The 23,844-nt window shown below is 37.2% G+C and overlaps 1 protein-coding gene across 1 annotated transcript in view; it reads right to left on the bottom strand.

The window, feature by feature from the left end:
• The window catches only part of ADAM10 (ADAM metallopeptidase domain 10), a 113,607-nt gene that overhangs the window by 16,891 nt on the left and 72,872 nt on the right, over positions 1-23,844 (bottom strand). The window contains exons 5-11 of the mRNA XM_065411553.1: positions 19,510-19,613; positions 15,526-15,675; positions 12,978-13,070; positions 10,891-11,074; positions 2,953-3,116; positions 791-974; positions 299-449 (exon numbers count right to left, since the gene is read on the bottom strand). Coding sequence (XP_065267625.1) covers positions 299-449; positions 791-974; positions 2,953-3,116; positions 10,891-11,074; positions 12,978-13,070; positions 15,526-15,675; positions 19,510-19,613 — 1,030 coding nt within the window. The remainder of the gene's footprint in view (positions 1-298; positions 450-790; positions 975-2,952; positions 3,117-10,890; positions 11,075-12,977; positions 13,071-15,525; positions 15,676-19,509; positions 19,614-23,844) is intronic.

The raw sequence follows: 23,844 nt of genomic DNA, 5'->3' as shown, positions 1-23,844 counted from the left end.
GTTAATTAGAAAGTTTTAAATGATGCATTTTCCCAAAAAACTAAGAATAAGGTAGTCTCATAGTTGCTGACTAAGAAAAAGTTAAAATTAGTGCGGAGTTAAAAAAATAACATAATATAGTTAGTGAAATTCCCATTAATTGTTATTAGTAAAATTAGGGACATTCTAACAATATAAGCGAGATTAGACTTCAAGTGTCAAACAGTATACCGCATAGATATTTCTAAAATAAAGCTTGCTAGCCTATCCATAAGTCTGAACAATTCAATAAGCATAATATAACTGAAATATACAATACCTGCAAAGTTTGTCTTGTTTTAACTTGCATTTCTTATCTTCTGGTTGATTTGCATCATAACAGCATTCATCTTTACACTGGTCACTGTATCCACAATCACACTGCTCTCCCTCTTCTACCATTCCATTACCACAGATGGGCTGGCCAGACTCTGAAAAATGTCAGTATATTTTTGTAACACTACAGAATATCAAAGCCATGCATGGTAACTTGTAGTTAAATTATCATATGACATAGTTAAGCATGATTGGCAATGTCTACTCAAAATGCAATTAGTATTGGAAGTGTAGGTGTGTTGTAGATTAGGATTTTATAGGGAAACTTGAACAATACTCTTCAGCATCCAGTTTGTTGATTTCTACTACATATTTTGTTCTCATTTTGTATTCAGAACTTCCACTAATAACAATGGGAACTTCTTGTGCAAAAGAAAAGTTAGATCAGAGCTCAGTTAACTCTTTACCATTTTATAAGGATGACAAAAATACATACCAACAAAACAATTATTTCTTTTTTTCTCAAGAACTTGGCTGATATTTCGAACGCTACAGAGGGAGAACTTATTGTTGTTAAGTTTGTCCCCAGATGTAGCTCTTGCATACATGATATAATTGCCATTTTCTTTCTGCCCCAAGTTTTTGGACTCTCCTGGAGTGCATTCCGTTCCAGAATCATGCTGCAAAACAGAACATTGTAAACTATTTCAAGCAGATCAGTTTCTATCAGTTAATTTGCTATCTTTCTACCTATGTGTATAACAGACCTGTGTGGGGTAATAGGGTGAGAAACAAAAGCTCATACAAAATTGTTCCCTTTTTAAAAAGTGTACCCACTTGCCTATTTCAAAAAGGTGAAGAATATCAGAAGCACAGGATGAAATGGAAAGTCCACAACATCTCCATCTTAAATGTTAATGGTGGCTTATCAACCTGTGTGTGTGCTGGTTACAGCAACACAACACACACGCTCCTTTCTTTTACTGCTTTTACGTTATATCCCAAAGGTTTTGGAGCACTGACAAAGTTAACTTCTGTGAGAGCAACCATATCATGTTTACACTAGAGAACCTGACTGTTCAATTGAAATGGTTAAATAAAACTGGCTTAAGCACAAATGGTTTGATGTGTCCATGCTTAGCCACATTGACTGGTATAAAGAATCACAGCAGTTTTACACACTAGCACTGTTTTAGACTATTTCAGTTACACTGCCCTCTGGGTACCTGTCCACAGTTCCTGGTATCTCCCAAAAGCAGAGGATTCTGAGATTTCTGAATACTACCAAGTGCTCTGTAGGACACTAATGGGAGGACTAGTGGAAACATTTCAGATAGTTCACATTCACACTGTAGGGAAAACGTGGACTTAAATACGATATGATTTGTGGGGGAAGTCCATTTCTATCCACACTATGGAGAACTGATAATTTATACCACCACCTGGTAACATACATGGAATACTTTACAATATAGACGTTTCAAAGATTATGATAAATGGCAAAAGCTTTGAAAAAATATTTGACAAGAGTAAGAAATCGTTTAATACCAATACTGTATTACCACTTTTGACAACTGATTTTCCCAGAATATGACCCAACCCTTCCAACATAAGTATATAAATGTGCACTTTTAAAATGGTATTACTACAAAAAGTAGCAAAATTTTCTGACAAGTATATCCACTGACTATCCAAGATCAAACATGAGTTTCACAGGCAAGTTCAAAAATGATGTTTCAATTGGTCCAAAGAGATTTTCACTCTATGACAGATTTCCTACTTCTTCAAATCAATGCATACTGTTAACATTCTGGATTCTTGTTCCTGCCAATATGGTAAAAATTAGCTTAGTGATTCATTTTCTAGTTTTCTAAAATGTAAAACTTTAAAAGTGACATATAAAAGAGGAAATATTCTCCACTTTTCACAACCACCACCCACAAATAAAAGAGAAACAAATAAAATCTCAAATTTTTCAGCCTGTCAGTCACAGACAAAAGCCTTGAACATAGCACGTGAAGACAACTGCTTCAAAATCCTATTACAAGTGTAACTCAGACAGTTGCTTCTCAAAATAAATTTAAAATCTTTAAGATATAAAAAAAATGCAAAGGGTACAAAGGAAAGCCAGTTTTATCCCCATTGTTGAGTGAGAGGACATAACCAAAGTTTTGCCTCATGAAGGACCCTTGCCCTCACTCTGCATAAAATAAGAACTAGTATTTACTTCTCACCAAAACACAGATGCACACGTACACACTTTTGAAGAGAGATGAGTAAGCTTTGTCCTTCAAACGAAGTGGGAAGACTTTAGGAGAGAATAACCCACACTTTTTACAGAAGAGTAGTCATGAATAAGTGCAGTATAAGATAGGCTAAGCCAGTAGTTGCTGTAAGCAGCTAAATGAGAAATTAAGAATATTCACAAAAGTCCTGTTGCACCAAGTTCTTCCTTTTGTAGAAAATTCATAAAGATCTTAACACATATTGCTTATTTGCAAAGTCCTTGCTTTTCTTTTGGATGCATACCTAGATGAATTGTTTTTATTAGCATACACATAATAGTAAAAGGTTTAAGTTACAAAATGTTTTCATCATTAACAAGTTATGCCTCCCAAAACATTGAAAATGTGTAATGGAGCAACGCTTAATACTTACAGGAGAACCAAAGTTATGTCCAACCTCATGAGCAAAAGTGATGTGAGAAACCTTAGGAGGGACGTGAGAGCCATAGTTCTGAACAGTGATGATTCCAGTATTTAAGGACTTCTTTTTACCATCAGAATAGAGTTTGCTCTTTTCACATATTCCACCAGAGCTCCCTGCATTTAGAACAAGAGTTAAACAGCTCAAAATTAAAACATTTTGAAAGAAAAGAGGTGAGTTGTATTTTTTGTTCTGTATCTTAGTTGAAAACTTACTCTAACAATATTACAATACTGAAAGTGTGTAGAGTGCCACATCAATTTTTTTTAATCTAAATCCCATTTGGTTCTCCTTTTCAAGTAAAGAATATACTATTTCTGAATACAAAAAAATTCTTTCCAGTATCAAGGAAAAAGGCTAACATTCACAATGTTCAGTTGCATATACTTCAAACCTGCTTTTAAATAGTATCTTCCATTTTTTCCCAAAAGTACCTGTAAAAGGCCTAAGATTAGCCACATATCCTAGTGAGAAGGAGTGACTCATTTCTTCGCAGTACAATTTAAAACTGAAATGTGGTTTTGATAGGTGGTTAATCATATGTGTTTAATCATATGTGTTTAAAGGTCAACAATCAAGGAAGTTACACCCAGTGTTTGAAAACGCAGTCCTGAGACTGTTATTTTGCTGTAAAAACATTTTCAGAATCTAGAACATATGCTTTCTAAACAAGTTTTGTCTTGCTAAAGTCAAGTTGCAGTTCAGCAAAATAAGTCATATGAGAATAAGTACTTCCAGGAATAGTCTCACAGGGGAAGGGTGATAAAGATTCATACTTCAGCACCTATAAGTCAGTGAGTAAAAAGTCCAAAGTGGAGCCTTACTACATACTCTATATTCACCCATACATTTCAATGCAGCAAGTCTTAAAGGACAACTCATCTTTCTTTCATACTACAAAATATAATCAGATTCCTAAAATCCTCCATAAACAGACTAACAAAACATTCCTTAGCTGTACATCCAACACCTGTTAGTCATCCAGACTCTATGTAATACACCCCTTGATTAAGAAATCCTGTACAGATGTGAGATAAAACGTGAATGCTAACTATCTAATAGATGCACATGCATTAAGGGCGAAAGTCACCAACTAAGTATGTTTTATGCAGGTAAAGTTCTTGTGAGTGGTGCTTGCAAAATCTACGTTCTATCAGCCCTACCCCACTATGCCGCCATGCTTTCCCAGCCAATGGACCAAAACAGACTCTCTGTGCCACATACATGGAGCATTAGGGCCATTAGGGCATGTATTGAATTTCCTGTGACTCTTCCTCAGGACAATCACCAACACTGGTCTGACTGATTGATGGATTGGCAATCCCTCGATTTGAGGATGATCTCTACCATGGATTTACATATGGGTCCTGAGATGACTCTGGAGTCTGATCCTGGAACCGCAAATCCGTCTTGAGTAGGTACATACATTTTGTGACAGGACGATGGCATGCTGGGAGAAAGTTATTTCTTTTTCCTTACTCCTCTCTCTTTTCAGCTTTGAGGACAAGGTGCTTCTCCTCGAAACATGCCACTGCCTGATGGAGGATATGGCACCATTGGGGTTGGTTACTGGCTTGCTCTTCCCAGCTTGTGATGTCCACATCAGTTTTCTTAAAATACGCTTTCAGTGTGTCTTTGATCTCAGACCATGGGTGAGTGAGAGTTAAGGACTTGTTTTGGGAGGTGAGAGTCTGGCATCTGCACACAATGTCCAGCCCAGCTAAGTTGGTGCATGAGAATCATTGCTTCAATGCTGGTGACAAGGATGCTGGCATTAGTGTGGCGATCTTGCCATTTGACGTGAAGGATCTTCCGGAGGCATCGATGGTGATACCTCTCCAAACTCTGGAGGTGCTGTCGATAGGTCACCCAGGTTTCGCATCCAGGTGACCAGGGAGGAGTGTTGGAACAACAATTGTCTTATAGACCTGGATCTTGGTGTCCTGCCATAGGTCATGGGCTCTGAAAACGCATCAGAGCAATGGAAGCACTTGCGCACTGGATTCTGTGCTGGATCTCACTGTCGATTTTTGTATTTTGAGAAAGTTGACTACTGAGGTAGCAAAAGTGCTCAACTGTCTCCAGAGTCTGACACTCAATGGTGATTTGTTCTGGGTCATGTGCAAGGCCTGAAGCAGGTTGATAGAGCATTTTAGAGCATTTCCTTCCTAATTTATCAGTTTTTAATTCACTGAATGTTCGTTCCTTGTTCTTGTGTTGAGACACACAGAGCAGAAGCTCCCGATCTACCTTCTCCGTGACATTTGTTTTTTTATGGACTTCTATCCCTGCCTAGGTGTCTCCATGACATTACTGAAAATGACCGCACAGCAGGACGGGACACAATAGTGAAAACAGAAAAGTCATTTGGCTGGGGGAAAATGTGTCCAATACTTAAGACACAAGTAGGTATTGATAGTAGTATTACCTGGTGAGTGACGATTTTATTGTTTACAAAACTCAAGGGTGTAGTCTGATAGTCGTTTTTATAAATATGTAGACTATAAAATAATTTACATTAGATTTATTTTCAGACAAAAATACCATTGAAACCTGTGGTGAGAAACTGGGCTGAAATTGGTCAGGAAATTTTTGAATGATCAAAAATAGTAGCTTGCAGTAAAAAAAAAAAAAAAAAAGAGCCATTTCTTTTGTTATCACTAGGCGCAGAGAAAGTCTGATGGAATAGAGTAGAACTTTCTGTTTCAAGTCCTGTCCCATATGGACTTTGGCCCCCAGTTCCTTAAATGAATAACTGCTCTTGACATCAGCCCAAAAGCAGCTGTGTGAATTGATGGAGTTAAATCTCCTTTACTTGAATTACCCAGAGAGTAGACAGGGATGTCTAATGTCTCTTCTACTTTCTGGACTGGCCACAGAGCCTTTTGCTCAAAGGACAATGAATCCATCACAGGAATGAAACTTGCAGGACCACATCAGAAAATAGCATATATAGATGTAACATTTTTATATAAATCAAATATTCTCTAAAAACTATTCGCTAAAACAATCCAGGATTTTGGGAAAGTCTGGATTTAAAATAAAATTATGCCAAATCTGAAATACTAGCTATAAATTTGCCAGACCCTGAAAAGTCACTCCTCCGGAAAATGTTTGGGTACAAATGAGCAACAAATTCTATAAGATACATGGGAATTCAAATCTCAAACAACCTAGAAGAGCTTCTATCATTTAAATGTTAAACCCCTACTTCAGCAAATGAAAAAAGATTTGGAGTGCTGGGGGACGTATGCAATTTCTTGATCGGGAAGAACAGCCACCATCAAAATAAACATTCTGCTAAGGATATCTTTCTTGTTTCAAAATCTTTCTATGATTATCCCAGATACAAACCTAGCAGGAATACAGAGGATGCTGTTACAATTTACATGGAATAAGAAAAGGCCAAGAGTGAGTGCAGATACTTTGTACAGATCCATTAAACAGGGTAGACTAGCTGCTCCAAATAATCTATGGCAGCGTTTCTCAAACAGGGGTCCGCAGGCCCTGCTGATCAACTCTCCTACCCCTCCCTCCCAGCGCCTCCTGCATGCTGGGGAACAGATGTTCCCCAGCATGCAGGAGGCGCTGGGAGGGAGGGAGAGGAAGGGGGACAGGGGTGCTTGGGGGAGGCAGCAGCAAGAGGCAGGGAAGAGGAGAGGCGGGGTGGAGCCTTGGAGGAAGGGGTGGAGTGGGGGCTGAGCGGGCAGCTTGGGGGTCCACAGCAAATTTTAAAATCAAAATTGGGGTCCTCGGGTTACTAAAGTTTGAGAACCGCCAATCTATGGTATTATCAAGCCAGCCAGCTCAAAGCAGGAGTGGAGTGGGGGTGCCCAGACAAACATTGGGTCTTTATTGAACAGAAAAATTGTGACAGTGTAAATCTCTAGGCTACTCCAGAAGTTTACACACATCCTTTAGTAAAGGCTACTCTATGGGTTTGGGATAGAATTAGAGAAATTCTTTCCCCTCGCCAATCACACCCATTGCAAATACTCTAGATCTTAACCCAAATTGCAAACCAAAGAGCTTCAAAGATTGGGAGAGCCATGGAATACACTTGGTTGGCCAGCTATTCAGTAAAGAAACTTTTCTAACTTATTTAGAGATCACAACTAATTTTAACTGGCACTAGTACTTTCCGGTTTAGTCCGGAAAAAAAAAAAAAAAAAAAAAGAGGACCAGTAACCTCAGTCTGACGCACAATAAAAAATTCTTGAAGATACTGTTTCAATGGCCCTTCAAACCAACCAGGCTAAAAGATATATATAGATTGAATGGAATAAGTGTTAGAGAAATTGTGGTGAAGGAGATTTTATGCATATACGGTGTTCCGTTCAGTCCTTAGAGACTATTTGGATGCAATCCACAACCAAATATCACAAATCATTGAGTATTTATTATCAAAACAATCTCTCTGTAATCTTTCTAGTGGAAATGGTCACACAAGAGGAAATGAAGAATTAATCTCTCATCTGGTAGTAACTACTTGGCTATTGGTAGCCTCTCACTGGAAAAAGAAACATAGTCCAACCACAGAGGAATGGCTTAAAAAAATAAAATTAAAAAAAAGGAGGTTGTGGTTATGGAAAAATAAACATATAACTATGTACCCAGTAAGAGACAGAAGACCGATAGATACATAGATATAGGGTTACTTTTTATTCAATATTCAAAGTACATCCCCCTGCAAAAAACCCAGCACACCTATCCAGTTTTTTTAACATTTGATAGACACGCCTGACCTGTTAAACATGTATATTGAGATTTCACTCAACTTAATAAAAATCAGTAGAAATGACATATTACAGGTGTTTTAATGATGCTCACTCTGTGATACAACACCCTATTAAACAGAAATATCTGATGACTATACTCCTGTATGTCTCATTAAACAAAAACTAACTCTTTTAATAATTGTTTTGTTTCTGATATTTACATGGCCAGGACTTGTCAACTTGTTAAAATTTCCTAAATAGTTAAAAATAGTAGCTTGGTCAGATGCTTGTGAATATTTTAAAAAAAATAAAATAAAATAAAATAAAATAAAAACAAAACAAAAAACCACCACAATGAGAACATTTTATAGTTGTGGGAATGCAACAAAATAATAATAATAATAATAATGCTTTTCATAACTACAGTTAACTTATTTTGTGTATTTTAGACATGATGTAATTAATAAGCTCTTGTGAAACCATGGACACTAACAAGCCTGGGTTTGCACAGCTGGAATTTTTAATGAGACATAGTAAGTCTATAAAAATTTACATTTACGCAAAGCGTAGACACAATATTGGGAAAGTGAGGTTAGAATCTTATTTCTCAGGCTGGGCATGTAACATACAACACCGATAAGATATCCAAAAATAAGAGATGCCATACAGACTTATCAGTTCCAAACTATTCATCTTGTAAAACTAACGTATCCAGTGTGTTCCAAACAGCTCAAACAGAACATTTCCTAAAGGATCAATTATACAAATAAGCAATATGGGGCAGCCAAAGCAGCAGCTGTTATTTTTTGGCAACTCAAGAACAATTGTTTTAAACTAATATGCTTAACATTTCCAATTTTTAATGTTCCTGAAAATGAAGTTGAATCAACAATCCTAACTCCAGGCCATGTAGGGCACCATTTAACACAAACATCTACTACTTCCCTTGAAATAGAGGAACTGCTGCCAAATACCACAAGCTGCAGTGAAAGATAACATGGCCAAGTCTTTCATTAGTGATCAGCAAGCTTTCACATATACTACAGTGAGAACAAGGAACAGCCACCTATTGAATTCAATGTTGGATACCAAACAAGATTAACTAATTCACATGCCTTACTCATATTCAGAAGTTTCTAGCAAATCAAATTATAAATTTCATCCTCTCCTCTGCTTCAACTTCCAATTTGATTCCACTCACTAGCCATGTCCCTGTTCTCAATTACAAGTGACTTCACCCATTCCTCTTCCTCTACTTCTATAGAAGTTTGTTTCCCAATAACCCTAAGCCTTGAAAATAAATCTATGTTCTAAATAACTTATCTTAACTGTATTCTATGTTTATTCAGTTAGAATCTGTTTCTAATATAAAAATATCATGTTCATGTAAATATTTTGGTGATAAAAAATGAAAGCCTCAAAAAACTATTTTCGGGGGGGGGGAGGAGAGGGAAGGGAATAAAAAGGTCTTTTCACAATCCTGAATTTGAACTAAAAGTTTTCTTTTCACAATAAATTTTGATTAATGTTGTTATAGCAATATTTCTAGTTACTTCTAAAAAAATTTGAACAGATTATATATAAAGAACTACAGGTTAAATTGATTTTTTCATATTTTATTTCGCATACTATCTGATTAGTTTGTGAGGATTGAAGACTATCAGAAATTCTTTGTTTATCTTCAAACAGGAAATTTTCCTACTGACTTTCTAAGTAAAGGGATAGAAGTTATTAACTTGTGAATTTTAGTGTTTATTTTATTTCAAATACAGTTTTGTCATTCAGGGAATCAAACGGACAAGTCCAAGTTAACATTAATAAAAAAAAAAAAAATCAATCAAGAGAATTACAGTAGTACTAATAAAACTACCCAAGTTACTGAGAACACAATTTTGTAAATAAAATCCACAGCATAGTGAAAGTTGAAATTTAAATTTCATCTATGCTGATTAACTGATTGACCAAAGAAGTCATAGGAACTAGGAAGTAAAGGGTGTGGTCCAAGAAGACAATAAAAAAGCAGCACTGCAGCAGTGTATCGTCAGAAGTATGAAGAGACAGTCTTCGTGTCAGACTTGTCTAAAGAAAAAGCCTTTGAGTATATTAGAGGACAAACCAAGCATGACTTTATCTGTAGCACAAGAATTACACTTTCTGGTCACAAAATGGATATGAGAACAGGAAAGTATGGTAGGTCATCCATTTAACATTCAGATACTCTAGAATTAAGTGAGGTATGATCACTTAGATTGAAAGAATGTTGCAACTAGTTTTCTCCATCCATTAGACATTTGTTGACCTCCAATATTATTCAACTGCTGTTTTACATTAACAATACAGGCTCTTTTCTGCAGAGGGAGCTAGTTGCCTATCCACATGGATGAACAGACTTTCCTTGTCAGGTGGTAAATGGTATTTCTCCAGTGGAGAAAGTCATTCTCTAGAAAGATTTTCTCTTGTGTCACACTTGAGCAGGCATAAAACACTATCGGAATAGCAGATTTTTGTAGCTCCAATGAAAGTTATCATGAATACTGTTAAATTTCTCCACATGACATGACATAGTAAAGTGCTTTCAGGAAATATTTAGACACTGAAAATTAAAGACACATGACTGAAATGAAATTGGTAAGAGTCTCAGTGAAATTTAAAGACAAATCATCTAGGAAGGGCAAGTACAGAGATATTGTTTCAGCGTCTCTGCAGACATCACTGCATTGGTTTATACTCTGTTCAGATTTCCAAGTTATTTGTATCCGTAAGAGCTGGAAGCCAGAGATTCTGGAGTACAAATCTATGGCAAGATGTGAATTTTATGGCTGTAGAGTGTTGTATAATACAAGGAGCCTTGCTTATAGTTTATTTGAAGCACTTCTGACACCTTTTTCATTTCATTGGTCACTCATACCTGGTCAAGTGTCTGCCCAGAGAATTAAGGTGCTGTTCTAAAGGAAAGCAATGAATAGGGGAATGTGTATGACTCAAGTAGTTAGTGGCACATGATGTATTGATATTTACATAATTTCAAATCATACATTATCAAACTGTGAAGAATCAGACCTACAATGTTGGAAAAATTTCAGTAAAGTCAACAATTAATACTTTTCTTCCTTTCTCCTACTTAAAAATACTTGACTTCTGTAAGAGAGTACTCTAGTTATGGATTAATTACCTGAAGGGGCTCCAACCCAAGCCAGACCAAGGACACCATCATCAAAATCACGGTCAGTAAATACATAGGCCAAGCAATAATCATCATGATTCTGTTCAGAGTTCAGTTCCAGAAACTTCTCCACACCAATATTAGGAAATCTGAAGGGATTGGAAGGGTCTCTCTCATCAACAGTTGTGTTGATCTAAAAGTAAATTCAAGTTTATACTGAATCAGACATTTCATTTTTGTCTGGCTAATACAAGCTTGCTAAGAAAGACTTCCTATTACCAACTCTGATGTCAAATAATAACATCAATATCTAAAGATTTATAGACACTACATATCAATTCATAATATCTGGAAAATCCTGAGTCCTAAAGTGAACTTGTTTCATAAGACAACATAACTGTATTTATGTGGCAAATTACAACCTCCTTCCTCTTCCTTCAAATGCTTCCTTAAGACAAACTTCATCCACAAGAATTCAAAAAAAGTGTATTTATAACCTTAATTCTACATTTTTGAGATTAACTTTCATCTGGTTATTCAGTTGACAACTATATCTACTTTAAATGCAAGTTCCTGGAGCAAAAAGATTGTATTATATCCTATAATATACACTGATGGCACATGCTACATCATAGCACACAAAGGTCAGAATGTTTAGATACAGCTAAGAACAAGAAAGATTTGTAAAAGTGTCAGAGTAAAACTGCATGCTCACATTAAATCTCCAACATAAAACTAAGAGCAAGGTTTTAGTATTATGGGCTATACATAAATTCCATTCAGCTCATTGTACTGTGAAAGTCTCTCAAAGATATTTTTCTGAGCACAAACATGCACTAAGGCAGAAGCTGATTAGAGATTTTTTTTTTTTTTTAAACTGAACACAACAATATGTGCTACTATGCACAGAGCAATTTCATGTGTAACAATCTAAAAGTTGGAGGCCTAAAAGCAATTTACAAAAGGGAAGATTTTTTAAAAATTGCACTTTGGTCTTTTGCTTTTTTATAATGTATAAAGGCAGTCTTTTAATCTTTTATCTTTAAAATAAAGAGAATCAGGTATATCAAGTGATCCAGTCTGGTTTGACCTTCCCTATTTTTTCAGGAGGAACTTTTCAGGGGTCTGGTGTATTGTGAGTTACCTCACACCTTAACTGAAAAGGCTGAAGTGCTGACTCTTCAAAAAAAGACCTCCTTTCTCCCCAAGCTGTTTATATATTAGTTACATAGATGTTACAAAGAAAAAAAACCCAAACCTATATTTTAACACTAGACTAAAAACCCTTCCTCTCAATTGCTCCCCCTTTTAGTTGGTCTCTTGTAGTGTCAGATATCCTTCCAAGGTAGATTAATACATTTTAAGGCCAAAAGAGACCAAGAAGATCACTTTAACTTCTTGCATAAGAAGAGTCAGAGTTTCACCTTTGCTGGAGGGAATTAACCCTCTCCTCCCACTACATAAACAAACCCTGTTTAAAAGATCCACATTTCTAACTTTCGAAGCACACCACTTATCACACACATAGAATTTCAGGCCTTCTTTGTATGTCAAAGCAACAAAAAGGGAACACGCACAACAGTTTTCTCCTTTGCATGTCCACTTTAACAACTAAATGATGTTTCTTTATATCAATGTACTGACTACGTTTTCCCCACCAATGAAAGAACCATTTTAAGGATAAACTGGACTTTAAAATTAGGAAGCAAATTTCTGCAGTGACCATTGGTTTAAAGCATCAAATATAAGCAGTTTTAAAAAATTAATATTGTAACAGCCCCCAAGTAAACTCCTATATTTCTACTGTATTTCCTTTCCCATCACTGCTGATAACCAATATATGAGAAGCTCTGTCCCTTAAATTATTCCGCTATGTCAAACACTGAACTGAAACATCACAAGGCTATAATGAAAGCCATGGCAATGTGAATATTAAGATTGCAAGAGCACTGAAGAAATTAGGTAGGAGGACAATTATAATAGACTGTTTTTATCATGAAAGTATCAAAGTCAGCAGATAGTTAAATGACAATAATTCTTTTAAACAAACATTCCTCACATTCAACAGATATGTCTGCAACAACAGAATTACTTACTCTTATTCGTTTCACCATGAAACTGATGTTACGGATTCCTGTGAAATCTGTTGACTGGTAAATTGTGTCAATTGCTTTAACATGACTGGATATCTATTAATCAGAAAGAGACAAGCTGAAGTGTTTACAGTCAAAAAATGTTTTCTACGTATTATGCTACACAAGAAAACTTCAATGCAAGCATATTCACGTGCAAATTAACTTTCACTCATATGTGATAGGCATTTTTAATAAAGTACCCATAATGAATAATCAGTGTACATCTAAAGTAAATGACATCGTTCAGACCATAAAAATCTTAGATATCCCCTATTGCTAAATTAACTTTACTCACCCAATACAAATAACTGGAAACAGTTATGATATATTTGTTTGTAACAGCCATTTAATTCACCCTAACATCAAAGTACTGTGAAAAGTATCCTCAAAGGATTGCATTATTTTAAAGAATGATATGCTGGAACAGTTTTAGACAAAATTTAATTGTAAATTGTCACTGCACATTATTCTATTTTTACTAGAAAGCAAATATGAAAAACTACCATTTGCCTTCTTAAGAATACAGGATAAAGTTTTCAAAAGCACCTAAGTGACTTAAGGATTAGAGTGATAAAGGGACTTAGGTGCCTAATTGCCACTTTAAGTGGGCTGATGTCCAATATTTAGGGATCAATGAGATGCTCAAAAAACCCCACTTAGCTGGCGTCTAACAACGAAGTCACCTAAATTCCCACGCAAGTTCCTGCCAGTTGGCCTGCACAAAACTGCTTAAGTCTTGATGCTATCAAAGCAGTTTGATGCCCGCCCTCGCTTGCACCTAAACACCTGTGGGCTTCTCAAACTAAGCGTTCCTCTGCCTATCTCACCTGGAAGGCCCAATCTATTAAGTGTGCTCAGAGCACATCTAATCCGTGAAAAAAAAGACAGCTAGGGTTGACCAGATCAGGAATTTGGGGGAATGGGAAGGGTGGATGTGTGTCCAATAGTCCAACGGTTAGGGCACTCGCTTGGGATGGGAGAGACCCATCTTCAAATCTCCACTCCGCCTGATTTGGAGCAAGCACTTGAATGCAGCTCTCCCACATTCCAGGTGAGTGCCTTAACTCAATTTCTCCTGTTGAAACTGCTCCACTTTATATAAATAGATATTCATTGGACCAAAGGTTGACTGTAAAGCCCGGTGCACAACTCCACGAGAGGGTTCACAGCTATGAATGCTGAGCTGAAATAGGCATCTAACTCTGGGTTGGAGGGAAATGCCTAACTACCTTTATGTGGCAGGGCCTAAAGCCCACCCCTTTCCTTGGTATTTCCTACTGGCTAGCTTAGGCTGCTCCCCATTCAGCTTGTTGCCTTTTTCTGAATCCCATTCTTAGGCACCTAACTCTCACCATGCATTGCCTAAATTGGGGCTAAGGATTCCTACTGGGCAGCTGGGCGCCTAAAAGTTTAAAAGTGTTGCAAAGCTTAAGTCCCCTTGTGGACTCAGGAGCCCAAGCCCCATTTTCAAAAAAAAGAGACATAGGCTCTTAAGTCCTGCTGACTTTCAATTAGGTGCCTAATTATCTAACTCACTCTTGAAAATGGGACTAGGACACTTCTGAAAACATTACCCATAATGAATTGTAGCGGTACAGTCTAATGAACGAATAATCTACATTAAATTAGATGCAAAAGTGGGCTGTGAAGCTACATAACACTTCACCTAGATTTTTCAGCAAACATAAGAGGAACCAAGAAAGTAAGTTTCCTGGCTAGGAATTCATTGAAATAAGTGAGGACTGTCTACTTTTAGTTTCTTCCTGCTGCTTCTCTGACCATCTACTGAACTTGCTGCTATAGGAGTAGGTCTTACTGGACACGTCTATACCGCAGCTGGGAACATGCGTCCCAGCACAGGTAGACAGACTCACTAAAACAGCAGTGTGGACGTTGTGGGACAGGCAGAGGGGCTCAGGCTAGTCACCCAAGTCCAAGTCCTCCTGACTCCTTGGGTTTGCGCTTGGGTGGCTAGCCTAAGCCACCACCTGTGCTGCTATGGCAACACTGCTTCAGCATGTTAGCGCAAGCAGAGCTAGTATGATCTGTCTACCCAGCCTAGAAGGCATGCTCCCAGGTGCATTGCTGACATACCCACAGTCATTAACTGAAAGTGCTCAGAATTTACATTGTATAGCTGTCCTCTTGAAATGCTAACATATCATTTTTTCAGACTTTCATACAAGTCTGACATGTCCAGAAGGAACTATTTTCTTAACAAATTATGAGCTTGGGGCCTGATTTTCACAGGTGCTAAACATCCACAACTCCCAATAAAGAGAGGTCCAAGCGCCTAGCACCTCTGAACATTGGGCACTTGGTACCCTTGTGGTGGGTCAATGAGAAAGCTGCCTTAATAATGCCTGGATGGCAGTAGCAGATGAAAAAGTGTATCCAGACCTGAACATGAAAAGCACCATGATAAAAATGCATTCATTTGTCTAGACTATTCCCCCTTAAAGAGAAAAAGAACAGACTCCTGAAATAGTGACTAAAGGCTTACAAATACCTGTGCAATCACAGCTTCCCTTGTTCCATAATGCTTATAGAATAGATGATCAGTCTGAATGTAGAGCTGACAAGTATTTTTTTCAGCTTGAGCTGCACGTTTTTTTCTTAAAAGCTCTGGACCATTGATGTTATGTTCTTTGTAGGGTTTCTATATATATATAGAAATTAGAAAGCAATGAAGCATTAATTTTGTACATATTCTTTTAAAATTAAGTCATTTAAAAACACTAATGCCTTTTACAGGAGTGCAGTATTCTTAAGAGCTATATTATCCTATTTATTATATAAAAGTTTCTTAAACCTTGAACTAGGCTAGTCTTCAAGTAGGTCATCTACTTCATAAGCACACTTTACTCATAACTCCTCTGTGAGCTTATCCCTGTAATTTGGAATATAGCCAACAAACACAGAGAAGTTTTGGTACCATCGTATCACAGGAATTCTGTGCCTCTAAAACCTAGGAAACCATAATAGAAAACTATGTAGCTCTTTGCAATGGTGGATAAACAACAAAATCCAATTTGTAGATATAAAAATCAATTCTAGAAGTGTTTCCTCACCACAACAAAAAGGTTGTTTCTTAGAGTAGTAATGATCTGAAGTGTTATTAACCTGAACAAGCTGAAACACTCCAATATGTGCTTGAACGTGGAATGAAGTATTACCAAACAACAGCCAGAATAACGCATCCACTATTTCTGCCATTCAGAGCACTGATAGCTAACACATTTGCCTTAGCGAGCTAGGGCCCTACCAAATTCACGGCCATGAAAAATGCGTCACGGACTGTGAAATCTGGTCTCCCCCCGTTAAATCTAGTCTTTTGTGTGCTTTTACCCTATACTATACAGATTTCACAGGGGAGACCAGTGTTTCTCAAATTGGGGGTCCTGACCCAAAAGGGAGTGATGGGGAGGCGCTCACAAGGTTATTTTACGAGGGTCGCGGTATTGCCACCCTTACTTCTGCACTGCCTTCGGAGCTGGGCAGCCTGCAAGCGGCAGCTGTTGTAATTGTAGGGATCCTGACCCAAAAAAGAGTTGTGGGGGCGGGGGGGGAGGGAGATCGCTAATGCTACCCTTACTTCTGCGTTGGTGCTGAAAGCAGCACTGCCTTCAGAGCTGGGCAGCTGGAGACCGGCGACTGCTGGTTGGGAGCCCAGCTCTGAAGGGAGTGCTGCCATCAGCAGCAGCGCAGAAGTAAGGGTGGCAGTAGCGAAACCCTCCCCCCCCCCCCCCCTCCTTTTTGGGTCAGGACCCCTACAATTACAACACCGTGAAATTTCAGATTTAAATAGCTGAAATCATGAAAGTTAGGATTTTTAAAATCCTATCACTGTGAATTTGACCAAAATGGGCCGTGAATTTGGTAGGGCCCTATTTATAGCCCATCATCATCTAGTAGGTCATGTCTACACATGGCAGTTTTGGGGGGAAAGTCCTGCTGCTCCCAACACTGGATCCATCTGCACTGGCTTAATTGCACTAGTGTTAGCAATTTCTTGAGCCACAATGTAAATAGGGTTTTGGCTGCCAGTGCTGTTTTCAGCAGAGTGTCATCTAACCGCTAAAGGTAAATCTATTGGACAGCTCTGAAAATAGTCATGACAGTTGAAACTGTCCACATTAGGGATCAGGACATTCCTAACACTGGAAAGAAAGTTTTTAGCTAGAGACAAGACTTAGAGCAAATCCATAATGTAAGAGATTATATGGTAGAATCTGAGATGGATACGGTCAGTTTTGGAAGACTCAATTTAGCAAGTTGACTTATTAACTAAGATAATTAAAATAAAGTTGAAAGTACTGTAGCATAAGGGACCGTGGGTGCAATTTTCAACAACATCTTAGTGACTTAGCACAATTCTCACTGATTTTCAGTAAGACTTTGGCTCCTAAAACACAAAGCACTTTGCAAATCCCATCTGAGCAGGTCTGTTGACAGCAAAATTAATTTAAGCCATTAGCATCTGAACTAGGTTTTACCCTTCAAGGACAGAAAATGAATGCAATTTGCTTTGTGGCCCTTTCCAGAATATGTAGGGAATGAAGGAAAGAGAGACTGTTTCAGGTGTAATTAGCTGTATTTACAAGATTTCCTCACTGAAAGATCCAAAAATATATTAACATATAGGGTGGAATATATTAAAGGAAAATTTTAGTGCTTATTAAAATGAGACACAAACCAGTCTAAACTAAGGCATAGTCCAATGGAAGAAAGAATGAGATTACAATAATAATGTTTTTAACAGTATATGAACATGTAGTTTTACTGAGTTTATGGTATTCACGTACTAGTTTGCTCTGTGCTGTTGTTTTTACTGAGGGTGGAGTGAAGGTTCTTTTTAAAGAAGGCAATGTTGTATTTAAGGAGTACAACCTTATCTAATTTTCAACCTTTTTTAAGCTAAAAGGTTCTTGAAAGGTAACATTCAGATATGCATCTGCAGCCTTAATAGTTTCATAATCAAGTTTGGTCTTTCAGAACTAATATGAAACTTGGCAGAGCAAAGGACTTGGAATGATTTTCTTTCTTCCTGAGATCTGCAGGAGTGGAAGCCCTCATCTGTGCATCTCCTAATATCCACTAAAGAGTATTCTGCCTTTGCTGAAGATATTAAGATCGCTAGGAGGGGATTCCCTCCTCTGTGCACATTCTAAAACAGGAGTAGGCAACCTATGGCACGTGTGCTGAAGGCGGCATGCGAGCTGATTTTCAGTGGCACTCACACTGCCCGGGTCCTGGGCACCGGTCCGGGGGGGGCTCTGCATTTTAATTTAATTTTAAATGAAGCTTCTTAAACATTTAAAAAACCTTATTTACTTTACATACAACAATAGTTTAGTTATATATTATAGACTTATAGAAAGAGACCTTCTAAAAACATTAAAATGTATTACTGGCCCGCGAAACCTTAAATTAGAGTGAATAAATGAAGACTCAGCACACCATTTCTGAAAGGTTGCCGACCCCTGTTCTAAAATATGTAGGCAGTGAGGGGAGAAATTAGGAGACTAAAAAGATTACGAGAGACAGCACAATTCTCCCCTCCATCCTGTGGATCTCCCAAGGTTCTCATAAGGAACACCTAAACTCCTGTGCATCCTAGGAGAACTAAAGAAGTAGGGCTCCACATTGGTTAAATTTTAAGTGCCTTTCCACTCAAACTTCCATTGCCTGCTGCAGGCATTCTGAGGCTCATTTTGACCCCACACCTATTCCACTCATGTTCCTCAATTTGCCCCTGGAAGGTGCTCAGATTCCATAGTGATGGATATAGTACAAAGAATCTACGTGTAACAAAATGAACTACGTGCAGACATAAGCAACTCCTGGGTCCGCTGCGGCCTGTAACCAATAGATTGCTCTTCAAGAACCAACCCCTCTCCCAAGAAACCTTAGGAAGCTGGTTAGTCTTCAGGGGTTAAAGCTGAATTGCTAGTCACCAGACAAAAACCAAATAGGCTCTTCAATGTGACTAACTTTTCTGTTCCAAGGTTGACATGACTGTTTGCTTCTACACCACCTAAAATCTGCAAAGTCTGACTTGTAATTGGAACAATAGTCAATAAAAATAGTCAAATAACTAAGACCTTGAGATAACATCTACCCAGACCTCCGTTCTGTACCAAAAACATATTCTCAATTGAAACCCAAGTACCTGTGCACATATGCATCTTCATTGACCTGAACATAATATACCAACCAGGATCTATACTATACCTGTGTTCAGGAATGTAGACTTTTGGACCTAAATTTAAATAGCCTTTTGAAATATAAACAATTTAAAGACAGGAAAATGATTTTTCAGATACTTTTGTTAAGCTGGAGAAGTCCTCTGAAATTGTATGGGCAACTTTGACTGGAGGGCTGGTGAGGTGGGCCAGGAAAAGAGTGAAGGGATACTGGGCACATGCAGAGGAGCAATATCAATATTTAATTTTCATTTTATCAATACGATCCATTATACCATGTGCTGTACCTGTGCTGTTGGTTCCTCTACACCAGTCATTTGGTACTTCTGCATTCTTTCAAACACGGAATGATCTGCACAACCTCCTTGTGGTCCGTATTTATGAGGATACTCTAAAATGTGGGGAAAATTAGGTTATTTTGATTTTTCAACTTCTGAATATTTGTTTAAATTTTACTTTTATGTATAAAATGTGAAAGTATCAGACAGATTAATTTTCAATTAGTGTCCAACATTGCTCACTTGATACTTCAAGGAAAAATCTCTAATCTTCAGAGATTGCAACTTGAGTATGCAATAGAACATCTGAAATTTTCCCCCAGAAGAATTCCCAATAAGCCACCAACTTAACTTCATTTTTCTTAGTTTCTTTCACACAAATGAATCGTGACACATAAAATACTAAAAAAAATACTAAAACATGGATAGTTTTACAATGAAAAATAAGCTTTACAAGAGTGAACTGAAGCATTTACCTGACCAGACTGTTTAGGATTTTGATTCTACTGCAAGAGCTGATGACATCATTGGCCATTAAAGCAGTATTCCTTACATTATTTTGGTTCTAATGATGTCATGAATTCTTGCTGAAGAAAGGAAGACCTTGAAATCAGGTCCTGGTAGGTAAGAGGAAATTATCTTATTACTTGTTTTAAAATATTGGTCATTTTTAATTCTACCCGAGGCATTCTATTACTGTAAAGTAACAAGTGTTGGATTTTACAATCCTTCAGTTCACTTCTGAACTTTCTTACTATATTGGAGCAACCTTATTCTCTAATCAACCCACAAATTTAAGTCTCACTAACATGAATATGACACAACAACAAAACCATCACTAGTGACTACTCAACATAAGCTTAAAATTAAACATTCAAATATATATATTTGCTCTTATGGGAAGTGTATATTTTATATAAACTAGGCCATAAGCAGAACCATTTTCTTACTAAATTATCAGAATTGTACAAGTGGGTATTATCTCTTTTTACAAAGGAAAAACTACGGTGCAGAAATTTAGTGAGTTGCTCACAGTCGCACAGAAAATCTGTGGCAGCGATGGGAAAAGAATTCATGTCCTAATTCCCTGTCCCATTTTCCAGCAATTGGACCACGTTGCCTGAAGATTGTGCTATAGTGTCCCAAGTTGAATAGTCTGTAGAATATTTACAGGTTGCACAGGTTGTATTTTATAACCTCTCCTGCCATCTACAACAAAATTAAAAGAACCTTACAAGTCATATGGTACTTTAATATTTCAAAACACTTTCAGAGCTGTTGGGGAACAATTAAACATCTTGGCCCTAGACTTAATAAGTACTTCAAATTGTAATAGTAGGATTTTCAATGATTTATGAGCATTACTGCTAAACTGAGCAAAAAAATCTCCAAAAACCCATGTTTGGAAAATATAAGAATATGCTGACATTAGGGCATGTTCTTCCCTATAAATTTCTAACTCAAATAAGAAAAATAAAGGTTAACAAATAATTTAGGATGCTTTTTTGTGATGTAGAACAAAATGTATGAAAACCCAAGTGAGCAAGGGTTCAAATTGGAGAACACCAGTCCAGAGACTGAGATGACCATCATGAAATGGAGAGCTTCCCGGTACAACAGAACTCGGTAACTTGGACCCCTATCTGTTCCATTTTATTGTGTGTTATATATGATCAAAAACTGTAAATGACAATGATTTTGTCTGAAATTTACAAAGAAAAAAACTGATTAAGCCTACATTGGGTGGACTCATGCCTCAGTTTCCCACCTTACAGAGCCATTCTGGTTTTACTGGGTGTATCAGTAAATACAGCTTATTGGTCAGTGTCTTTGGCAGAGTGTAACCATACATTATGTCTACAGTAGGAGTGCTTTACTGGTCAGTACAAGTATACCAGTATACTACACCAGCAAAGTGCTCCTAGCGTGGAGGCAGTTTACATCAGCAAAGCTATGCTTTTACTGGTACAGCTTATTTTACACCCCCACCCAGAGCAAAACTGATACTGGCAAAACTGTACTATTACAACTGCATCTACACTTGGAGCTTTTGCCAAAAGAGCTAAGTCAGTACGAGATCACACATTGAGGGGACACAACCAATAGAGCTATGCTGCTGAAAGTCTAATGTAGACATGGCCACACTGTGCTTTAAAAAAATAAAAGTTTTGTGGGGAAGCTGAGGGAGAAAAGCAAGATATAGAATTACTATAATCTGATTGTTAATGGAAACTAAGCTACAACTGTTATAACTTCAAAGTCTATTTCCAACTGCACCATACCCCTAGAGTAGAGAATCCAGATCAATGCCACAAAACTAGTTTGTTTTCTGGAGCATAAATCACTGATACTACAAAGCAAAGAATAAAGCATTTACCCTTACACAATGTTGACTAAACAAAAGTAGTTTGTTTCAACAATTTGAAATGCAAGATGGCAGTGTGCTCCTGTTTTAAGAGAAAATGTGCTTCCTGAGATGAGAACAGGGACATGGTACAGTACAACTGTAGGTGGCACCCACTACATGTGCAGTAGCCACTTCATAGCTACAAATAGTGGTATTTACTTTTTAGAGAAAATGTTGGCTTTTAAAATAGGAAGAACAGAGAAGAGAGATGGGAACCTTATGGGAAAAGGAGATGCAAGAATGGGAATATCGTCTGCACAAAAAGGAAGTGAACAGTGACAGACATGCCTCTAGGACAAGGAATGCTATTATCTAGACAATGAGCGTGAACCAATGACATTTTCTTTAAATAGCAGCTAACTCCATAGTAGGCAAGAATGCAGTGTCTAGGCTTACCTCTACAGATTTCCTTCTAGAAATTCAAGCCACTGCCATTTATTGTATATTTAACTTCATTTTAAAACTATTTTGAAATTTGCAATTTCAAAGAAAAAACATTTCTATCCACTTGCATTAAAATTCTATTTGAATGTTTTAAATGAATTCAATAAATCATCCTATTCCATGGAAATAAACGTAAGGTGGGAGCCTTCTCTTTCAAATCCCAATTCCTGATGTCAAAGGATCAAGTCAAGATGAATGTTAGAGTCAAATGGAAGTATATCATACAGAGAACTCTAGTTTTAAAGATACAGTATTTTGTATATACTGTGGTTTTAAATTAAATCTTAAACTGATATATGTATGTAAAAATAACCTTTTGATTATATTTAATAATTAGCATAGATCTTCTTATAGCTAACGTATTCCTGAGTTAGATATTTGCAGCAAGATTACTGCACTATTGAACAGCTGAGTGAGCTTTGCATAGTCTGCACGTTTCAAGAAATACTGCTTTTCAAAGTTAGGTTGAGAAACAGCACTTTTTTATTGATAAACAAGTGACCATTAGTTTAATACACTGTTAATACTGTGGGATCTATTGTCCATATGTCTTTGGAAAATATGGCTGCATTACAAGAAATGTCTGGAACACTCATCTTCTTTTCAATGGAATATCACAACTCAGAACAGCAATATTTCGTTCTATGGGAAAACCCTTGAACTAGACAAGTGCACAATATTTATATTTCTACCCAGCCTGGGCAATAGTCTGTCTGATGTTTTATTGTTTTATACTGCCAGTTGCATATTTGTGAAAGAGGGGAATTGAATTTACAGGGAAACTTTAAATAGGCTGTGCCTTAAATCCAATTATGTTCATAATCAGCTTTAGTCACATGATGTAATGAAGGTCATAAGTTAGTTTTTGTTGCAAATCTAGTATCGGCAAAGGTTATCGTAAGGTATGTTTCTTTTAAAGGTCATTAAATACAAATCAATCATCTGTTGGAGGATTTCATTTTCTGATGGTGGGATAGTGAAGGAATAGATGGGGGCGCAAGAATAAGAACAAAGCAAGCAGTCCTGGATCATTCTCAAGTGACACACAGACACCAATAATTCACGTTGAAATGCACCGCATATTCCTCCCCATACCATTTTCTACCCCAGACACGTTACACACACTTCCACAATCACAGAAGAAAAAGTTAGTAGGCAGTCAAAGAAAAGACTGAACAGAAAAAAACCTAGTATTTCATTTTCTATCTTAGGATTTGAGATGAATACTTAAGCCCTAAAAGAAAAGTTAACACTAGAACACACTGAAATTTACAAAGCCACATAATATTACTTTTGCTGTAGACCCAAACCAAGAATATTTTACAATACATATGATATTTCTGTTAATCCATTGTCTGACTTTAAAGAATATGGCTAACAAGCTTTCCTTACCTGAGAGAAATAGTGTATGAAGCACACAGACTTTTAAGAAATAGTTTTTATATAATGTGTTTCATGTTGAGAGATTTTAACAATTTTTCTCTATCAAAATG

This window comes from Emys orbicularis, chromosome 10 (genome assembly GCF_028017835.1).
Source record: "Emys orbicularis isolate rEmyOrb1 chromosome 10, rEmyOrb1.hap1, whole genome shotgun sequence".
NCBI classification, from domain to species: Eukaryota; Metazoa; Chordata; order Testudines; family Emydidae; genus Emys; species Emys orbicularis.
This window is presented reverse-complemented; position numbering and strand designations above follow the sequence as displayed.